Source organism: Mya arenaria, chromosome 11, assembly GCF_026914265.1.
Source record: "Mya arenaria isolate MELC-2E11 chromosome 11, ASM2691426v1".
Lineage (NCBI taxonomy): Eukaryota > Metazoa > Mollusca > Bivalvia > Myida > Myidae > Mya > Mya arenaria.
In genome coordinates, this window is record NC_069132.1 from 13,702,330 (window position 1) to 13,724,852 (window position 22,523).

Sequence of the window (22,523 nt, forward strand, 5' to 3'; positions counted from 1 at the left end):
TATATTTTATTCAAGTAACAAATATGTACAATGCCAGGATCATTGGGTGTTGGAATTAGACACACTCGTTAATTTTTCTTGGATTATCCCAACACCCATGTAAACATTTAAAATTTCGCAATAAACAGATGCATGACTTTGCAAAATATATTTTAATCTTTAGTATTTTATTTCTAACTAAAAAAAAACAAACACGACTTTTTCAAGTAGGTAACTGAAAGGGTTAAGCATAAGGACATATTTTTGGGGACTGTTTGGTTTCAGTAATGAGATGAGGTTGTAAAAAAAAAGAGCGTCTGGACTGATCAATGAATGATTTCATACTTTCTTGTGACATGCTTATTTTGATATTAGTTTAGTTTAAACATATTTATTTTACAAAGATTGTGAAACAAGTTATTACAACATTATAATAATCACTCTCGTTGGCTCGATTTTACGTGAGAGTGTGGTCTTGTGTTGTGGGGGAAACCGGAGAACCCGGAGAAAACCATTTGATATTGAATTCAGCATAAACCTTTAATAGAAATATTAATTGTAAATAGGTGGCCTAGTGTCAGATATACCCCAATGGCGCAATTGACAGCCATTGCACAACTTTATCATTTAGGCAAGTCTAGCTTAAATATTATATACAAAGACCACGCAGTAGTGATTTTCAATCAGTAAGTCAACTCACTTATCAACATGTTCCAAGGCCCGGTGCACAAATAATAGGTTCCCATGCAGGCTGTTTGCATCAACATCATCAGCCAGGTATGTGATGTCATCATTGAGACATGACATCACTGATGACATCATTTCCTGTCTGGGAACCATGGCAACTAGAGAAGAAGCAACTAAATGTCGAAGTTGGTACACAGGACTCCTGGTGAAAAGCTTGATCAGATTCCTGTACTCTATCAGTCGCCTGAAATGGATATAATAATGAAATAATACGAGTAGATGCCAATGCCTTTTACTAAAGTTCATGTGAACATCTTTAACATTTTTTTAGTTATGGGCAAAGGTTAGACTTTAAACATCACATCAGCCAACAACACCAAGGCTTTGCACACAAACTCAGCCAATGACACCATGGCTTTGAACCCCAACTCAGCCAACGACATCAAGGGTTTAAACCCCACCTCAGCCAACAACGCCATGGCTTTGAACTTCACCTCAGCCACCGACATCAAGGGTTTGAACCCCAACTCAGCCAACGAAATCAAGGGTTTGAACCCCACCTCAGCCAACGACATCAAGGGTTTGAACCCCACCTCCGCCAATGAAATCAAGGGTTTGAACCCCACCTCAGCCAACGAAATCAAGGGTTTGAACCCCACCTCAGCCAATGACATCAAAGGTTTGAACCCCACCTCAGCCAACGAAATCAAGGGTTTGAACCCCACCTCAGCCAACGACATCAAGGGTTTGAACCCCACCTCAGCCAACGACATCAAAGGTTTGAACCCCACCTCAGCCAACGAAATCAAGGGTTTGAACCCACCTCAGCCAACAACGCCAAGGCTTTGCACACCACCTTAGCCAACAACAACAAGGCTTTGAACACCATCTCAGTCAATGACACCACAGCTTTGCACACCACCTTAGTCAACAACACCAAGACTTTGCAAACCACTTCAGCCAACAAGACCAAGGCTTTGCATACCACCTCAACTTTTGACAATAGCTCAACAATATCCTTAAAAAAAACACACACAAGCTAAAATTGCAAATGTTTCCTTCTTGAAATATCTAGGTTAATAAAAACTAACCCAATAAGTGCAGGGTCTGTTGTTTTGGTAGGGTTGAGGCAAGCCAGGAGGGTGAGTACAGGGAAGAGACCTGGGTGTAGCTGGCAGATGTCCCTCACATCCCTGTGAGAGGCCTCCAGGAGAACTGACAGCAGGAAGGGAGGCAACTCAGGGTAGTATGAACACAGCTCTTGGAAGGTCAAAGAGTTACACAACTTGTTGTCTCTACTTTTCTTCTGACCAAATATCCTTGTAACCATAGTACCTGCAAAATTAACAAAACAAATTACCAATTTGAGCTTAAGTAAAAAAAGCCCGTTATTAAAATGTATTTGTCAAGAATATCAGCCAATGTCGATCAATTTCTCTCCAATATTTTTTCCTCTATTTAAAAACAACTTATCAATATTTTAAATAAAACAAGAAGAGTATTCCATTTATTTGCCAAAAACTAAATAAATTGCAGTTCAGTCAAAACCTGTTGGCTCAATATTCCAGGGTACCTGCCAAAATATTTCAAGCCTAGCTTATGTCAAGCGGGAATGTTTACTGAATGTATAATTTTCTTTGATACCTCAAATCAAGTCATGTTTGTTTTTTCCTACATTATTATATCAACACTTAATAATCAACACAGCACTGATCATATAGATGAATTTACATGAATTAAACATAAAGCATGCCTTACAATTGAAAGATAATATCATTTCTGAGATTTATTTATGTAATGACATACAAAGATAGCAATTAAAGAAATGGCATGTTTGCTCCAAATGTAAAGCCAGTTTCATTTGATATTGATAATGATATCAATCTGGCAAATTTATATGACTAGTGCCTTTTGCAAAATCGAGCAAAATAAACAATTGCACATGTGAAATTCTTACTTGGGCCATGAAAATCACATCGAGCCAAGCAATCAAAACAAAGTGTGGAATTATTACCAAAAAAACAGTGAAAATGAAATTGAGCATGGCGAAATATCGACCCATCCGATCTCATTTTATACAATCATATAGTAACACAAAAAAATCCTTTTAATTCAGTTCCAGCTGACGGGATATCAAGCCAAGAGGATATCAAGCCAAATGATATCAAGCCAAGAGGATATCAAGCCAAATGATATCAAGCCAAGTGATATCAAGCCAACTGGTTTTGACTGTAAAATAATCTATCAAAATCTCACTGAACAGTATGGTGGCAGCATTGCGTATGGACCAGGATGGGGATCCAAACAGCTGGATAACCAGGATGGTCACATGACTGCTGTGAGCAATTAGGGTGGATGAGAGGCTTGCATCAGTGAAGAGCGTGTTTAGAATGTTGAGGCCATGTACCTGGGGGAGGTCAGTGAGGCCCAGGTCAGAGGTCAGGGGGAGATGGCAGACTTCTGATAGACCTTGCTGGGCCTCAATTAAAAGCGCGGTCTGAAAGAGGCAAAATTAATGGTTTAAATGCTTTTTTTTTTTATTCAGTATTAACAAACCTTATACAACACAGCACACTGCAAACATATCACTGAGAGATTTATATAGAGTACTTGTTATTTGTATTATATAATACTTGGTTTTTTTAATATTTGCTTAATACTTGTTATTTAGGTATTGGTATATGAGTGATATCAGATGGAAAAAATGTACAAAATAGTCTATATTGATGACTACCAGCTAGCAGGTAGCAGTTTATTTACTCTTTTAATATTTAAGTCTTATAGAAAAAACAATAGTAAAATAATAATGGAGGAGGGTAGATTTCTTTATTTCTTGGTGAAGATAAAAATATATATCTAATTTTTCATAATAAAGCAGTAATTATTGCTAATGCAGAAAGAATAAAAGGATATTGTTAAAATAATCCACTTTTGAACAAGAAGTTAACAAATGTCAGAATAAGACAGAACTACATAAATTTGAAAAAATAACTATGTTATATTTCAATGATAAATCTTCTTTCTATAAGTTCTCCCACCTTTTTACTTCTCTTCTCGCTGACCAGGATAGCTTGTATGATAATTGGCAGCCCAGCAGATCGGCGAGTCACAGAGCTAGATATCTCCTTACGCTTTAAACTAGACAACACCTGTAAAAGAGTATAAGTATCTTCCATGGCCGAGAGTGTAAGATAGGTTCATCCCGACCTATATCTTACACGAGGGGCTATGATAGATGCTTTTTCTCCCACCTCAGTTAAACAAAATTAAGTAAAAATGTATTATTTGCTGAAACTCTTTTGTGCTTAGTAAAAAATAATTGCACATGGACATGCGATAATTCGTGGTTGTCATGGATATGCGCGCAGCGATTCAGATGATGTTATTAGTCAAATCGGTCTTTAAATAGTTCTAAGGAGAGTGAAGCATTATTTCTTGAAAGGTGCGTGATAACTGTTTTATAGTGACATTTGAAGCGAGAAATATTTAATAAGCGTTCTAAATATTACCACAAGAAAATGTTTTCATAATGCTACAGACGACAGTCTTTAACAAGGGAGGTAATTACAATGTGGAGACCATTAAAAAGAAGTTCCATAGGGCATTTTATCTTCGACCGTGGGCAAGATAAGAATTTCTAGCATAGCTAAATTATTGGATCTACTTATCTGAGGTGGGAGAAAATAATATCTATTATGCGTTTCTGGTCTGTACTGAAAAATGTGACCCAAGGTCATGTGTGTAGGCCATCATGGATGACACTTACTGCTTATGCAGCTTGCAAAAGCATGGGTATTTTTTTAATCTCGACCAGAAAAACATATGAGATTACTTTTTTCTTGCATACCTAGATTTTTTAATTTGTGTATATATGAATAAAGTAGAAAATGCAATATTCTACATTTCACCAAATAGTGAAATTATGTTTACAGTTCCTCCAAAAGAGCGCTTCTTTAAGATCATTTATTTAGTTTTATAATTATATTTTTTGCAACCAAAATGTATTCAGCTGCCCTCTATTGAAATGTCAAAATTTAATTTTCATTAACTACATAATAGAAGAAATAAGAGAAGTCACAGCCATGTGAAAATGTCCCTGATTGGACCTTGTAGGACGGTGACCATTATTAGAGCACAAAAGAGATGTTTTAAAGTCAAAACTTACTCTCAACCAAGTTTGAGGACTGTAGGTACAAGCATTTTCTTTATATTGATTAGACAGATTTTGACCTCAAAATCAACAGGGGTTGTCATTGCCAGCCTTTCTACAAAGTTTGAGAACAGTAGGACCAAGCATACTATAGTTATCAATCAAAAAAGCTTTTTCATGTTCAAGGTATCCACAACAGTGACCTTTGACCTACTGACCTCAAAATCAATAGGGGTCATGTCCTTGGTATACACCGTAGGACCAAGCATACTCTAGTTATCATTGGGACAAGCTTTTTGTGTCCAAGGTTACCACAACCACCTTTGACCTACTGACCATACGTTCAATAGAGGTCATCTGCTAGTAATGACCAACGTCTCTGCCATGTTTGAGGACCATTGGCTTTAGTATACGTTAGTTATCAATCGGACAAGATTTGGTCTTCTGATCTTACCGAGCATAATAAGAAGTGGCGCTTAGTTCTGAGTGACTCAACTGGCATGGGGGATGCCAGACAGAATATTCCTGCCTGGCTATTTTCACTGGAAATGCCTGTCCAGAGTGCAAGAAATAATAGTCAGTTGTTCTGTTGAAGCACCAGGCAATTGCTTTGTAATTTAACTCATACAACAAGTAAGGATACAAAATAAACCTAGAATGTTTAGAAAACATTTTAATACTTGTACATTGTAGAAGACAGTAAATCCCAAACAATTCGGACGTAATATATTATAGTGGGTTGTGTACAGAGACACTATGACATGCTCAAAGATTGACCAATTCACCTCCTGAAGTGTCTGTCTTGGTATTTTACAAAGAGACTTTATGCCATGCCTAAATGCTTGACCAATTCACCTCCTGAAGTGTCTGTCTTGGTGTTTTACAAAGAGACTTTATGCCATGCCTAAATGCTTGACCAATTCACCTTCTGAAGTGTCTGCTTTGGTATTTTACAAAGAGACTTTATGCCATGCCTCAATGCTTGACCAATTCACCTCCTGCAGTGTCTGTCTTGGTATTTTACAAAGAGACTTTATGCCATGCCTAAACGCTTGACCAATTCACCTCCTGCAGTGTCTGTCTTGGTATTTTACAAAGATACTTTATGCCATGCTTAAACACTTGATTATATCACCTCCTGAAGTGTCTGTGCCGGTATTTTACAGAGGGACTCATCTGTACAGGAGAATAGGGCAGAACAGAATCGAATGAAGGCACTACGGCACCCCTCGATCACGCCCTGGAATATACACCCAGAATGCGCACACATGCATATTCATACAAGTAAGTTGATAAAACTTCAATCTGGAGTAAAACCAGTTTTAATTGATAAATAAAGCCATCTTATGTTTTTCCAAGTATGGAAACACTTTTACATTAATACTAAATTTTCAAGCCATCTTGTGGTCTTCCCAGTTCTTAATGACTTTTATATAAACACTAAATTTTTAAATGTTATATCATTCTTCTTTATTTTTGAAAGTAAAACCTAAAGGAACATTGGTTTATTAATAATAGGCAGATTTTATTGTAATGTTCACTTCTCCACACCTTGTGTCTACATTTGGTAAGAACAGAGAGGAATGTGGCCCTGATGTCCTCTACAGTAGAGGGAGGCAACTCTGCACTACAATTCACCAGCTTTTGGGTTACCTCCCCTAGGCTAACACAACTTTCCTGCAATACAAAAAAATCAAGTAAACTAGAAGTGCTGCAATGTGACGAAGCCCATGTTTTTAATATGTACAATCAGAAATTACTTTCTTGCATGATTAAGGAAAAAGTAGCTGCCTTTATCTTTACTTTTATCAAAAATAGATTAGCTGAAATTAACTTTGGTTGAGTATCTTTTGTGTGTAGTGCCATAAATTCTAACTAAAGTTGTTGTGCGGAAACCATTTGATACTTTTAGCAACAGTGACCTTGACATTGACCCCAACCCCCTCAAAAGCAAGCTCTTCACATAAGCTACCTACATACTAGCTTTCATACTATTAATCAATGCTAGCTTAAGGTATTAAATGGAAACAAGTGTTTGCCAGCCTGCCCAACGATATTCCCATTCCAGCTACCTGGTTTTCATTGAAGACCTGGTTGAAAATCTTATTTTAAAGGAGGAAATAAAGATATCTATCTTAACATACTTTTAGTAAATAACACAAATAAGTTTTATATTAAAAAATTATTACCAGTGATTATAATTATGTTTAAGGAAAAGGTTACTTATAAACATTTAATTTATTTGACATTGAGTTCTTTTTCAGTAAATACCTCAAGAAAGCTATTCAATTAGCTGATTCATACTGGGAAACAAAACCCATCAAAAGATTTGCTAATGTAAATATCTATTACTAATTTACAAATATTTTTGTTCCTGTTTTCAAATAAAAATTACTTGTTAACTGATTAAAGTGTCCAAAAGTTGAAAGTTGGTTTTGCATGAAGCTTTGTTCAGGGCAGGAAAAACTTCCTTACAAGCCTGTAGATGACCTCCTCTTCTGTGAATTTCAACCAGAGTCTTCACATTCATGTTAAACAATAATTAATAGTTTTTATACTGATTTCAAATGAACTTAGCATTTTAAGCCTTAAGTGCATTGAATGATCGTGGCTTTAAGTCAGCCTAAATCTGACAAGTTAAATTTCAAATTGATTGAAATATTTATTAGCCTGTTGATCGACTTCCCACTTCAAAAGAAACCAACTGCATTCATCAGCGATTCTGACCTTGATGTTGTTCCAGCACCATGACGACATGTACTGGAATTCCGGAGACAGTGACGTCCCTTCATTGTAATCTTCCTGTCCTTCCAAAAGAAGATTTTCAATTGCTTCTCCAATCTCTGCAAAGGACGGACAGGCTTCTGAAATAATAAAGACTGAATTTAAGTGTATGTATAGCCTGTCAATAAACCAACTACAAAATGTCATACTTTCCAATCCACCCTCTACTGTCTGGGCTATGGCTTTCTTTAACTGACAAACATTCTATCATGATTACTAAAATAACAATATGAATAAACTTTATTAATTTTCAAAAGGAATTAAAACCATTTGTGACAACATAACATTCAGCTAATAGTAAAAGTGGTAAAAGACATGCTTCAAAAAGAAAATCACACTTAAGTGGGTGAAAATAACCCTGGTCTATACAGTTGAAGTTAAAAGTATCAATTATGTTGTCAAAAGCACTTAACGGCACGGTGGCACATTATGCCTAATAGTACAGTCAAAATGTTGAAGGTAAGTTAATTGCCTAAATTCATGGTCAGTTTTCCTGTTTAACATTTGATATGATTGTCATCATGAAAAGGCGAAGGAGTCCCTGAAGAAATTATTGCATAATTCAATAGGTTTCAATAATATTTGTCATTTGGTAACACCATGGAGCTATAGGTATGTGGTAATACAATGCCAGAATTCATTATTTCTTTTTACTGCTGCTACTCAATAACTGAATATCTTTATATCTAAATATCTTACTTAAACATTTAAAATAAATATCTTATGTTGCATTTATATGTTGAGATTTACCCATGGGGGCAAATTTGCCTACGCTCGGGGGCAAATTTGCCCCATTTCTGGAGAGAGAGTAAATTTACCCCGTTGGGTATTTCATGTCATATAAATGCAACTATTGTTTTGTCCCCGGGGGTAATTCGAATTTCTCAGGGTTTTAACATTTTATATTGCCTATACATGGAGAGATTTAAAATCTGGTGCACATTTGCCCTGTGAAAACATTTACCTTATGCTCATATATTAGAATATTAATGCAATAACCCTTGGAGGGAAATTTACACCTAGGAGCAAAATTGCACCTAGTCTGAATGTGGGGTTAATGTACTCCCATGGGTATTTCATGTCATATAAACACAACAACTGATTTGCTATCAGGGGTATTTTGATTTTGGTTAGGTTTTATAGTAGCTCTTTGACAAATACAACAAAATATGGAAGGAATGGTTATAAATACTTATTTATTATGTCAGACTTTTTTTTAAATTTCCCTGCTGTTACTAGAAAGGACCAAATTGTTTATACTACCATGTTTATGTCTGATTTAGTTACTTTGTTTTCAGGTATGGCTATTCGATCTTTCTTTGAGACTATTAAGCTATCAAAATGTAATATTAAACTTTCAAATTAATTTAATTCAAAGCTATTGCACTCCTATTTCAGCTGATTCTTACTTATTGTTTTTTAGAATGAAACAAAAGTAACAGAATAATTGTTTCCTGAAAGAAGGACATTTTCTTAAAAATAAAATTAAAAGACAGATTTCTGTTTTATTTTCATAAAATAACTGCAACAACATAATCATTGCTAAGTGACTAAGATGGGCATTAAATTCAGATATTGATATCATACGTCAGTAATTTTATCTTTATCATTAAATGTCTATTGTACTTTTCACCACAATCTACAACATATTTTATTAAAACTGTTCAATATTCTCACTTGCCATATACATACATCCAAAAAATACCCCAGGGTCAAATTTGCCCTTGTGAATAAATTTGCAACCCGGGGCAAATGTTTGGTATATAAAAACAACATAATTCTTTACCACCTAGCAAGTGAACAAAAATTAATGATATGTCAACAGAAAGCTTGACGTATTTTTTAAACAAAAGCGAAGTTACAAGGAAACCTCCCCAAACATCTTTAGTGTGATCAATAGGAGCAGACGGACTTATTTTCCTAACTGATTACTGAATGTTTCAGCTAGATTACACCAAAAAATTAGCGAAGTGTTATTTGTTGACATTAAATATTGCAAGCACTGAATTGTGAAACAGTTATGTCTATAGTTTAAATGATAAAATCTTTGAAGCAAATCCTCATGAGAACACTAGTGAGGTGAATATCAATTACTGTGCTTAACTTTGAAGATGTTAAATAAAAAAGTTAAACTTTTAAATGTGAAAATGAATGCATTTGAAGTTAATCCATTTTGGGAGGCTATTCATTTTGGACTAAATCAATAAGAAAATTAAAAACAAATGTGTATTTTTAAAAACAACGAAAAACAAATCAAGTAAAAGACTTCTATGAACATTAAATTTTCTTTGGATTAAGCCGCACCATGACGATGGATTATTACAAAGACCTTGAAGATCTAAATGAAGAACAATTAAATAAGAATGCTGGTGTGATAGTATTTGTAGCTGTGTGTATGCTATTTGGCATCATTGGGAATGCTGCTACATTCCTCTTTTTTGGAATACAAAACAAATGCTTGACTGTATCATTTAGCAGGCAGACACAATCCATCACAAACTTTCTGATATCTGCCCTTGCAATAAATGACCTGATCACATCAGTTGTGTTAATTGACGTTATTCTGGAGCATGTGTACTATGTGACATTCATGAGTTCCCCCCTGTGTAAGGTGTACTCCTTCATCAACCGAGTTCTGGTGTGTAACTCCATCCTGTTTCTGCTCCTAATTGGCATTGAAAGGTTCTGGCAGATTTGCCTGGCTCTCAGGTTCAAGAAACAAATCACTCTGGCCTTAATTGTGAAGTGCCTCATTGGAATTATCATCTTTGATGTCATCACCTCTGCGCCTGATTTGTACACCTACGAGAGCACCAACCATACAGTGCGCCTAGGAAACAATCAAACAATTAATGTGTTCTCCTGCATGGTTTCTTCTGAGCCTTCCAAGAAAGCTTTTGATGATGTGATGAGTTACTTTGACCAAGTCATGCTGATTGTTGCTATAGCAGCTCTGGCAGTCATGTACGCTTTCATTATCAGGAAGATCACTAAAATGAGGAAGAGATTATCTAAACATTTACACATTACCCCAAAAGACAATAGCCATAATTCAACAGCATCTGAGGTAAATGAAACACAAATATCGAACATAGTTGACAGTCCGAGAGATGTCCACAACATCAGTGAAGAAGAAGCAGGTACATATCATACAATCAATGGCTCTGACTGTGAAAATGGTATTGCAAAAGTAAGAAAAGATGGCATCTATGATCAAGACAATTCTAAACAAGACCAGAACCGAAACAAGGGTGACACTGTGGTTAAGTTTCAAAATGGGCAACAACTCTCACAAGAGAGCCAATCAGATCAATCAACTACACTCCAAAGCAAGAATGGCTTGGCCCAAACCCCAACACAATCAATGGGCAAGAAATCTTCCAAGAAGACAGAACCTTCTGATGTGGAAAAGAGACTCGCCGTCATGACAGCTGTCATCACCCTCGTGTCCATCCTCAGTTTCTTCCCTCATTTTATCGCAGACATTTTCATCACAAGAGACACAATTATAACAACTAGTGCATGGGTACGAACTGCCTACATTTCATACGTATTGAACAGCACACTGAATCCTTATGTCATTGGGTTATTCAACGCCAACTTTAGACAGTATGTTCTGCAGAAGTTCAAATGTTCTTGCTGTAGGCATTGACGAACAACAGATTAACTTTGCTTTTATAAAACTGTTCCCAAAAGCAATACACAAATTGATCAACATTATATTGGGCAAAAATATTTTACTAAAATCATTGTTACATTTATTCAATACCAGTATGTTAATTTTTCATGTTTTAATAAATGCTTGATAAAAAAAACACTATCAGATATAAATTTAAATTATATGCAACAGCAATAATATTCAAGGCAAAGATTTTAAAAATAATTGAAAATCTTGTCCTTAAACATCTCTTCCACATGGTTGACTGAAAATGTGACCCGTTGAAGATATTATTATAAGAAAATCTATATATAAATGTACCCCTTTATGATTGATCTTTTGACACTGAAATCAGGCATAAATATGTGCTCTTATGAGCAGGAAAGAAACTATCAAATGACAAACTTATTTGTGGGTTGAATACCTTTAATATTATGAAGTCCCAGAGAATACCATGCTTACTCATCTGCATGGATACCTCCATTTTGAAAAATGCTTCAGAACGAAATGAAGCAGATACAAACCTATTTACAAAATAATAAAATATAGGTTGTGAAGAGAAAGGGATACATTTATATAAGATGCCCCATTTCTGGTCCTTTTCATCATAACCACTTAATCCATCAGTGTTTAAGCTAATGTCTCAACCAATGGTATCGCCCAACAGATGCTTATAGTATTATTTAGAAGGCTGATGACAAAAACAACCGCAATTTTCCATTAACATATTCATTTATTCATGAAAGGTTTATTTAGTGTCACTCACACACAGGCTGGCTACTATAAAGCTCTTTGCGCCTAACAATAAGAAAATATTTAATATTGCTTTATTAAAAAAATATTTTGGCAGCGCAGCTTATATAGACTAGTACAACAAAAATTAACAAAAACAATTATTTCATGTTGTTATTATTTTACTTTTATGCTTAACCATCAAAGCTGAAAACAATTACACTCATGACCCCAATTTCTCAAAACTTCATAAGCTTAACAGGCTTAAAGCTGCACTATCACAGATTGGCCATTTTAACGCTTATATTTTTTGTCTTGAAAAGAGCAAATTTTGGCATAAATATCTACAAACCAATGATATAAGATTGCTGACAAAAAATCATATCGTGGATTTTTATATTTCCGTTCAAAAATTAATGTTTTATGGCTTAAACCGTTACTAGCAGTGTAAGGAAAATGCATATAAAATCAATTTTTGAACTTAAATATAAAAATCTGCAATCTGATTTTTTGTCAGCAGTCTTATTTAACTGGTTTCCATGGATTTTCACAAAAATTGGCTCTTTCCATGACAAAAAATGAAAAAGTTGTCAAAAAGTTCAATCTGTGAGAGTGCAGCTTTAAGACGCTTATTTCAATTAGCCAAAATACATACTGAAAATGTATTTTGATAAATGAAAAATGGTTTATTCTGATTATCATACAGTTTGTTCCTATATAATTTCTAAAAACTCTTTAAGAAGAAAATATAATGCATATTATAGTACAACAAAAATAATGAGCTTAGCTTAATCCTGTTATAAGGGTCTTAAGAAGTTTCGAGAAATTGGGGCCTGGTGCTTAACCATTAAAGCTGAAAACACTCACATTTGGGTATGTAAGTAGGGAGGAGAAAATTACCCCTTAATTCATGTTTCTTAGAAAAAAACAAGAGGTTAAAGTAATAAACATTAAAATAGGAAACAATTTTGTTTCTATGACAAGTCTTAACTTATAGCTTAAATCTTTCACAATGTTAAATGAATGATTCATAAACTGTGGTTTATTTAAGTCCTGTTGTGTCATTTTGAAACTACAGTGTGATTTGCATAGCTGTACAATAATTGATATAGTGAAATAAATTCTTAAGATGAATGACTTTTCATATCATTTACATCAAAGACAACATTTCATAGTTGTAAATCAATTACCCTGTTTGCATTAAAAACATGCCAGTATACACTTTTCAAGGCTTTTAGAGTGTACAAAATTTCTTTAGTGAGTAATATTTGAGTAGTTCATATATAAAGCAGAACATCATAATTTAGTAAAAACTGATTAATATAGGAAGCATTTATTTAAAGGGTGTTTAATGTAACGTCTTTAATAAAGCCAAATCACATACATAAGTTTAAGGTTGATTATGAAGAGAGTTGTAAGGTGATATGAATCACTCTTGAGTCTTTTTCCTGAGTAGAGAAATGTATGGATGTCCATTTTGACAGAGCGTAATACGTGCTGAAAAACCCATGGTGGTTATACAATCCACGACTGCTTTGTCACAGATAAGCAGACACCTAAACCACTGCACCACCTCAATTATCTTCTCATACAGCAGTGTTGTATATCTTCTCATACAGCAGTGTTGTATATCTTCTCATACAGCAGTGTTGTATATCTTATCATACAGCAGTGTTGTAGGGACATATATAGCAAGAGCATGGCTATGGCATTTCTGGGAATTAGCGCAAGACTGTTTCAATATCCACTCCATAAGTAAAGAAGAAGCAGGTAGGTATCATACAATCAATGGCTCTGCTCATGTACAAGGTATTACAAATGTAAGACAAGATGGCAACTATGATCAAGACAATCCCAAACACGTTAAGTTCAATATATATAATTATAAAGACAACAACAGAAACAAGGGTGACACTGTGGTCAAGCTTCACATTGGGGGACAACTTTCACAAGAGAGCCATTCAGACCAATCAGCTCTACTCTAAAGCAAGAATGGCTTCGTCCAATCCCTTATACAATTAGTGGGCTAGAATTCTTCCTACTGTAGTTCCAAAGTATCAGCTGAAATTGGAGTGTGATAGCTTTTTATTAAATGTATTTTAAGATGACGCACTTGTTTGTTAAATCATACATAAACATGGTATCAGTCCTTTGTAGAAACAGTTCACTGAGAGAATTAAAGAAAAGTTTGATAGAATAAAGTTTTTTCTATACTATAACAATGCCCTTCCTTCATTTGTCAAATATTTAATGTAAAACCATGTCAAAATAATTTAAATTTACCATCCAGGATATTTGTGTTTATATGCACATATTTGCCCCAGAAGGTAAATTCACTGTCGTTGGTACTTGTGTTTATATATATATACATATATATATATATCATATATGCACATATTTGTCCCTGGGATAAATTTGCTCAAGGGAACAAATTTGTCCCCGAGGTTGCATCTCTTCATTTAAACAGCATATAATTAACACATTTAACAAGAGCTGTCATAGGACAGTGCACTTGACAATAAGCTGCTTTGTACTTGAAATTAATACGGTACAATAATAATGTAATATGTGAAGGCAATAAAAACAAGAGATGTCGTAAGACAGTGAGCTCGACTTTAACGCTTTGTCTTAGAGATAAATGCAATAATGATGTAATATGTGCCGGTCAAAAGCAATAAAAAAAATCAAATTAAAAAGTAAACAAAATCTTAGATGTGACAAAACCAGGTTTTTAATAATTGGCAGAAGAGATTCAGTCTTAACTGCTTTCTTCTAATTTTTGTAACAGAGACCTTGATCCTAGGGGCCCCAACACAATCCCATGGAAGTCCTCCATAAACTCTTCCTATATATCAAGATTGGTCACAGTATGTCAACCATAACTTAAGTTATTTAGTACCGAACAGTAATCTATTTTTAGTAACAGTGACCTTGACCCTTAAGAGGGTCAAAAGGCAATCCAATTAAAGGTCTCCATAAACTCATCCTTTATACCAAGTTTGGTCACACTATGTCAACCCTTACTGTAGTAATTCAGTACTAAGCATTTTTCTATTTTTAGCAACAGTGACCTTGACAATAACTTTCAGGCCCAAAACACAATCTCATTAAAGGTCTCTATAAACTTTTCATATCTATCAAGTTTGGTTGCAATATGTCTAAGCAAATTAAGTTATTCAATACCAATCATTTTTCTATTGAAAGTAACTTTGACCTTGACCTTGATCCTAGGGGCCTCAAATGCAATCTCATGAAAGGTCTCCATAAACTCTTCCTATTTACCAAGTTTGATCACTACATGTCAAACCAAGTTTAAATTATTTGATACATAAGGTGACTTTGATGCTGCCTTCCCACCAGCCCTACCACAAATTGGCACAATTCATTCTAGTAAGTAGTTTTCCCTTTGTGAAAACCTGGCTAAGGATATAAATGTGTGCCTGTCAAAAGAAATAAAAAGGAAAATTTAAAAAAAAGGCAATCAAGAGCCATAATTTGTATTTAGGGTTAAAATGGAGTTATGTAACCTTATAGTAAGATGGTTTTCAATAACTGTGCGAAGTATTAAGTCAATTGAATGAAGGGTATAGAAGTTTTTTTATTAAAATTCAAACTTGCTCTAAAACTTTTACCAAAGTTCCTAAGTCAATCAGGGGCCAACTGAACAACTGTGTGAAGTATTAAGGGAATTGAATGAAGTGTATTGGAGATATAAGTGAAAATGCCAACTTGTCTTTAAACTTTTACCAGACACCGACGCCGGCTCAAGTAGTAAAGCCTCCTTATTCTTGAATTAGTCGGGCCAGAAAGTAGTCACAATGCATTCCCATTTTTGACAATGAGATTTCCAACAAGAGCACAATAAGCTGACTTTTTTACACGAAATTGTTAATTTGTCAAACACCATTTTATGTGTGAGTGGTTATAAGCCAATGAAATTACTCTATTCAACCGTTGTGCCCAGAAACCAAAATGGCTGATGCAAACCCAAACCCACACCCCAACTAGATTTGTGACTTTCGTCAACTTCAGTGGTGAATTTCATTTATATACAGCATTCAAACTTATGACTCTTAATTGAACTGGATATTTATTTGCGTACAACATTGCACTGCGAACATGTGTCTGAATGCACTCATATTTACATTTTAATTAATAACTCAATACTGTGGTGATTTAAGTCATTCAAAATTCTTTTTTTAATATAACTCACTTCATAAATAAAAACAACAACATTTTTTAATTCCTATTCCATGTTAATTTCATTCATTATGAGAATTGGACAAATTGAGTTCAATCCATAGTCAATAGATTATATACAGCGTAAAAAAGGATGGAGAGAAACCCTTGTGTTTTGCAAAAATTGAAGTGTTCTTTTTGTAGGATTTGACAATTAACATTTTTATTTTGCTTGTACAAAACTGTTTCTAAAAATCAGCAATATAAAAATTGTTCTACATATATTTGGCATTATTTTTTTTACTAACATGCGTTTTACATTTGTCAATATGTTATTTTTCATTTTTTAATAGTTTCTTGATGAAAATACACTATCTGACATACATTTATGCAAAACTAATAAAAAACAGATTATTTTATGTAAATATTATGAACACTTTATTCAAGGCAAGATTTAAAATCTTGTCCTAAAAAGATCTCCTCCACATGATTTACAGAAAGTGTGAAAGAATATTAATGTACAACTGCCATGCCTGCTCATCCGCAAGGAAACCTCCAATTATGAAAATTGTTTTGAAAGGAAATTTATGAAGCAGGTACAAATATATTCACAACAAAATCAAATATTTCCTGTGAAGAAGAAATGATGATTTATATCAGGTGCATTTTTCTGGTCTTTTGAGTCATAAAAAAACAAGAAATCTAAAAGCAATTAGTGTTTTATGTCAAGTTTCAACCAATGAGATTGTCCAACAGATTCTGATTATATCATTAGGAAGCTGCAGATGAAAACAACTACAAGTTTCCCACAAAGTCATTACTGACGTTATTAAGTCGGTTATTCAGCACTTTGAACATGCACACTGACTATAAAGCCCTTACTTTCTTGGTATTACTTACTTAATTTCTGCGAAAAAATGGTAAAGTCGAGCAAGATTTACAATTTCTATTATGTCCTGCTCTTATTATTTTTCCTTTGTGCATATTCTCTAAAGCTTAAACCACAGTAAGTTAAAAAGGAGGAGGAAATTTCTTCCTTTATCAAGATTCTTAGAAAAAAAGAGGTTTCGGTACCTACATTGATATCAATTAAAACTAAATGCATGATTTAAAGTAGTTATCACCATTTAAATCAAAGTTATTAGGAATGAAAAAACATCAAACAGGATGTCTGTTCGTAAAGATAGCAAAATGACTTTTAAAAAATAAAATATTTGAAAATATTCCCCAGTCTTCTTGAATTACATCCTCCTTTGAATAGTAATTATTGTGTACATATAGGAAACTTATAGCTGGAATGTTTCACAATGTTAATTGAATGATTTGCAAACTTAAGTGCATCAAAATTCATTGTCGGTCACGAAACTTTTGACACTCCAGTTTGTACTGCATAGCTGTACAATAATTGATATAGTGAAATAAATTCTTAAGATGAATGACTTTTCATATCATATTTACATCAAAGACAACATTTCATAGTTGTAAACAATTACCCTGTTTGCATTAAAAACATGCCAGTATACACCTTTCAAGGTTTTGAAAGTGTACACAATTTCTTTAGTGAGTAAGATTTGAGAAGTTCACATTCAAAGCAGTACATCATAAAACCTTTTAGTAAAAACTAACTTACGAGGCATTTATTTAAAGGGTGTTTTTGAAGAGGTGTGTTTTTCCCTTAACCAAATGTAATGTCTTAAATCACAAACATTAGTTTAAGGTTGATTATGAAGACAGTTGTAAGGTGATATGGATAAGTATTAACTTAACCACTGCACCACCTCAAGAATCCTCTAATATGGCAGTGTCATAAGCACATATATCTAACAATAACATGGCTATGGCATTATTTGGCAAGTACAGAACATTGGCATGACCATTGGCTCTGATTCGTGATAATCATTTGCATCATGTTTCAATTCCTGAGATGTATTCACATTGATTATGTTCAGTAATACTACACAAAGCTTTATATAAATACCACACAAAGGGACAAACCATTCATGAAAACCTAACATCATTGATTCAACATTAAATGTGTTTTTAGGCAAACGGAATCTTGCTTTTTTTTATACAAATTTCATATTTTTAACCTCTTTGTGCATTACTGCTGTTGCAAGATAAATATTTTTCTTCACAAATTCTAATGGCAGACACGTCATTACAATTCAATATGCATCAAAAGAGGTTTGAGCACAAGCTATTTGATAAACAGCTGATGTGTTGTTTTTGTTCAATATAACAGTATAAAATAGTTGGTTTGCAGTATCATTTGGATTTCAAGAGCATTAATTTTCATTTTAATTGAGCTGAACATTGGCTCAATTTACAATTGATGAAAGTGCACACTTAAAATGCCATTAAAATACACACAAAAATCTGTTCGTTGAAATTTATCTAACTTTTAGTCCAATTTCCCTTCACTAAGTTTGTTAATATTAACAATACAGCTATTAAGAACATGAGCATATATGCTGACTTTATTAACTGCACCTATTTAGTTTTAGCTAATTCATAGCAACAGGTCATAACAACATTTAAACACAGAAAAAGACACATTGCTAGTTACAAACCAACTTGCAAAATCATACCTAATCAAACTTACTGGCTTTTGACATGTTGCATTATAAAATTTCTAGTATAATTTCACAAATCTTAATAAGAAGGAAATTTAATACCCATAGTATCATTAACTTATTTGCAGAAATATGCTCTTTAGACATTCCCTAATAAGCCTAATAAATCAGTTTTTAATTTTCCCACAAGTAGAGCCAATCCCAGCCTAAAATGAACCCTTCCAAAAATGCTAATCATTATACACATATTGTATACATTTTAACACCGTTAATCCAAACACCGCTAATCCGAAATTATCGCTATTTCGAATTTATTTTTTGCTTCTGATTTTATCTCTTTTTTGTTTAATTCAAATTTCGATCAATTATCGAAAATTGATATTTCAAAATTATCACTATTTCGAACTTAAAATTACGGTCCTGTTTCAGTATTTCACATCTATTTATGAATCATTGTTTCGAACTCAGTCATCTCAGAGTTTTCACACCATACAGCGATAGCACACAGGCATCAATTTAAGGTGATAATGAAGCACATTTAGACTAAAAAAAATTCAACAAATCATTTGAACACATTTAATATATATTTCAGGCCTAGTCGTAGACACTAAGTGAAATACAAAATTTCTTTACATTATGGGTGCAGCCATTTTGGACGTTGCAGAAAATTGAACCAGATGCCACGTTTATGACATTAATGACGTGCACAGCCATAAAATGTGCCTTTTAGCAACATTGTTTTTGGTTGGTTTCATATTTTATGTCCAAAATTTTACAAAAAAGTATACCTCTACAATATAAAATACATATATTATATATATCCTTATTTATCAACTATTACATATTTGACATGATACCGGGACAATAGCAGCACTAATACTTGACAACTAATGACAATATATGTCAATACTCACCCAATATCGACTAAAGTCGGCAAATATGAGTTTCTGCTATTTTGATTGGCTACTAAACACGCCAAATACAGGATTCGAGGAACGGATCATTTTCATTGGCTATCAAACTCGCCGTAATTTGAGAATGCTGTAAATTATTTTAAAAGGCAGCCATTTTGTTTTCTGATTTTATATAATACCAACTGTTTTGAAATTGTGTGCCTTGTTTCAAACATATTTGGAATAACTATCCTATAAAATACTTTAACTACTTTGAACGGATTAGTATTTCAGTTGGATTTAACCTGTTGATGGATTTCATGACAATGATCATTTTGGACACCTACAAAATGGACGACGAAGGTGAAAACAATCCCGATTTTTTTTTTGAACTTTTGCCAAACAAAATAATCACGAAAAGATATGCTTCCTTAGACTTTACAGAATCAGCTGTATTCATAAGTCTGTGCAATGTCACTATAAAGGATGCATGTCAAACTCATCAAATCCAGTCTAAAAAGCAGAATCCATGATAAGCTTCAATAATAAATTCAGATAAGGAATAAGATTTAACCAAAATGTCTTAGCATATGTAATAGTTAATTAATAAAATACTTATTAATCATGTTATTTCATATTGGCTTCAGGCTCAGGCGAATACAGCTTACCTCGGACAAATAACTGGGCCAATATGAAATCACCTAACTAATAACATTATTATATAAAGCTTTGCTGACTTCTATAGTGATATTGACCTCAAACTTAATTCTCTATCAGAGGTCTGTAAAACTACATTTACATATCAAGACCCGTCTATAATTGTGAAATATATAATCTACAATAGTACCAACCCTGTGAGGTGACCCCTGACATGATAGACATCATGCGGTAGATTATTTGTCGACACATGGCTACCAGCTGTAGTGCAATGTCAGAGACACGAGACACAAGTTTCCCGTGCACGTCTTCACACTCACACAGGCAATGCGTCACAGCACGAACCAGACCTAAACACATACAGATAATCTATTTGTCTTAATTGAAATATTAACTGGATTTATAAACCACTTGAGACAAAAGTGAAAATTGCAAAACTTGATTCATGATGCATAACTGCTTCTGGGTATCTTGGCCATTGCCACAGTTAAGGTAATGTTTTTTTATATTGTTTTATATCAAAAGAATTTATGCAGTCTTAATGTTTAATTAATGTAAAAGCAATGCTCACAGTGGATGGGAAAGTGTTTAGAGGCCCTGACAAGGTCCCTCTCAGCCTCTGCCACACATCTCCCTGTCTCCCCTAGCAGGGTCTCAAGAAACGAGACTGCATTGTTGTCACGGCAATCACTAATCTTTGAGTCACCATGGTTACCAGCAGAGACAGTCACTGTGTAGGTACCATCAGATGTAATGGGTTGTATGTGGAACAAAAAGTCATTTTCTAAGGTGTACCTGGGAAAAAAAGATAGATAAGTTATTTCACAAGAGCCATCCATCAGACAGCCCACATGACTATTGTCAATGACTCAAAAACTAGCCAATCAATATCAGTGTCCAGATTGGGTGGGCTTATCAGTTACCCATTGCTATCCGCCATGACCTCTGACAATCTGCACTTATCAACAGTGGTTTATTTCGCTTTTTCCTAAATTAAATATTTATTTTGATAAACAAGAGCATAAAGTTACAATATGTGTTCCTCATTATTGAGAGAAACTTGAACAAATAAGGAAATGTGAAATACTGACATTTTCCCATAAATTTGCTCTATATTATACACTCTATTTATGCATATTCAGTATTTGTTTTATACAAAAGTGACCTTTTGTAGAGTCATTTAACCCTTCAAATGTATTCATCATTTAATGTAACCGTAAATAATTTATGGATAATGTTAATTTCTTAAAATGTGAAATATCCTAACTAGTACACCGCATCAGTTTGTGTGTATGATATTGACAATATTTTGTGATTTATTTATATTTTGAAAGGTGTCTCTTCTTGTGCATAAATTGTTTAATCCTAAGCATAATATATATATATATATATATATATATATTCTTAAAAAAAAAATATTTCAACTTTACACATCAATTTGTTTCTACCTAAATCATACATTGCATTTCCAGTAAATTAATGATAATGAACAAATTTAATGTTATACTTGTTTTTATTGTTACGTGTTTCCACTTTTTATGATACTTTTATCTGATTTTCAAGTATGACTTCTTATTGTCTTGTTCTGCGTACTTGTCAGAGGGACCTTAATAAGGGGTCACGTGACATGGTAGGTGTGGCCTTGATGCTAGTGGCGTGGTGTCAATTGTCTGAAGGCCTTGTCCACTAAGGTGAATTATTATGTCAATTACATTCACAATTTTTAAGATATGACCATAAGTCCTAACTTGCTGAAAAAAACTAAAACCAAACTCAATCAGGGGCTATATTTTTTATTGTGGATCATACAAAGTTGTCTAACTTAATTGTCTAATGGCCCTGAACAGCTGTGTAAATTTTTAAGTATCAAGTCAACTGAATACACAGTCTTCAATATATAATATAAAAATCTGAACCAGACGTGGAAACAGATGTAGGTAGAAAAGCCCTTCTTTTTCTTTGAATGGGTCACGTGACATGGTAGGCACTGTTGGGCAAGACCATTCCAATAAACAGAAGCTGTTGATCAAGACCATTCCAGTAAACAGATGGTACTGGTCAAGACCAGTCCAGTAAACAGATGGTACTAGTCAAGACCAGTCCAGTAAACAGATGGTACTGGTCAAGACCAGTTCAATAAACAGATGGTGTTGGTCAAGACCATTCCAGTAAACAAATGCTGTTGTTGAAGACCATTCCAGTAAACAAATGCTGTTGTTCAAGAATCTTAC

The 22,523-nt window shown here is 34.0% G+C and overlaps 1 protein-coding gene across 3 annotated transcripts in view; it reads right to left on the bottom strand.

Moving 5' to 3' along the window:
- The window catches only part of LOC128208965 (thyroid adenoma-associated protein homolog), a 97,061-nt gene that overhangs the window by 13,417 nt on the left and 61,121 nt on the right, over positions 1-22,523 (bottom strand). For all 3 annotated transcript variants that reach the window (XM_052912731.1, XM_052912732.1, XM_052912733.1), the window contains exons 17-25: positions 20,864-21,087; positions 20,487-20,642; positions 7,544-7,680; positions 6,368-6,493; positions 5,952-6,056; positions 3,705-3,815; positions 2,923-3,163; positions 1,758-2,001; positions 680-910 (exon numbers count right to left, since the gene is read on the bottom strand). In XM_052912731.1, the coding sequence (XP_052768691.1) occupies positions 680-910; positions 1,758-2,001; positions 2,923-3,163; positions 3,705-3,815; positions 5,952-6,056; positions 6,368-6,493; positions 7,544-7,680; positions 20,487-20,642; positions 20,864-21,087 (1,575 nt within the window). The remainder of the gene's footprint in view (positions 1-679; positions 911-1,757; positions 2,002-2,922; positions 3,164-3,704; positions 3,816-5,951; positions 6,057-6,367; positions 6,494-7,543; positions 7,681-20,486; positions 20,643-20,863; positions 21,088-22,523) is intronic.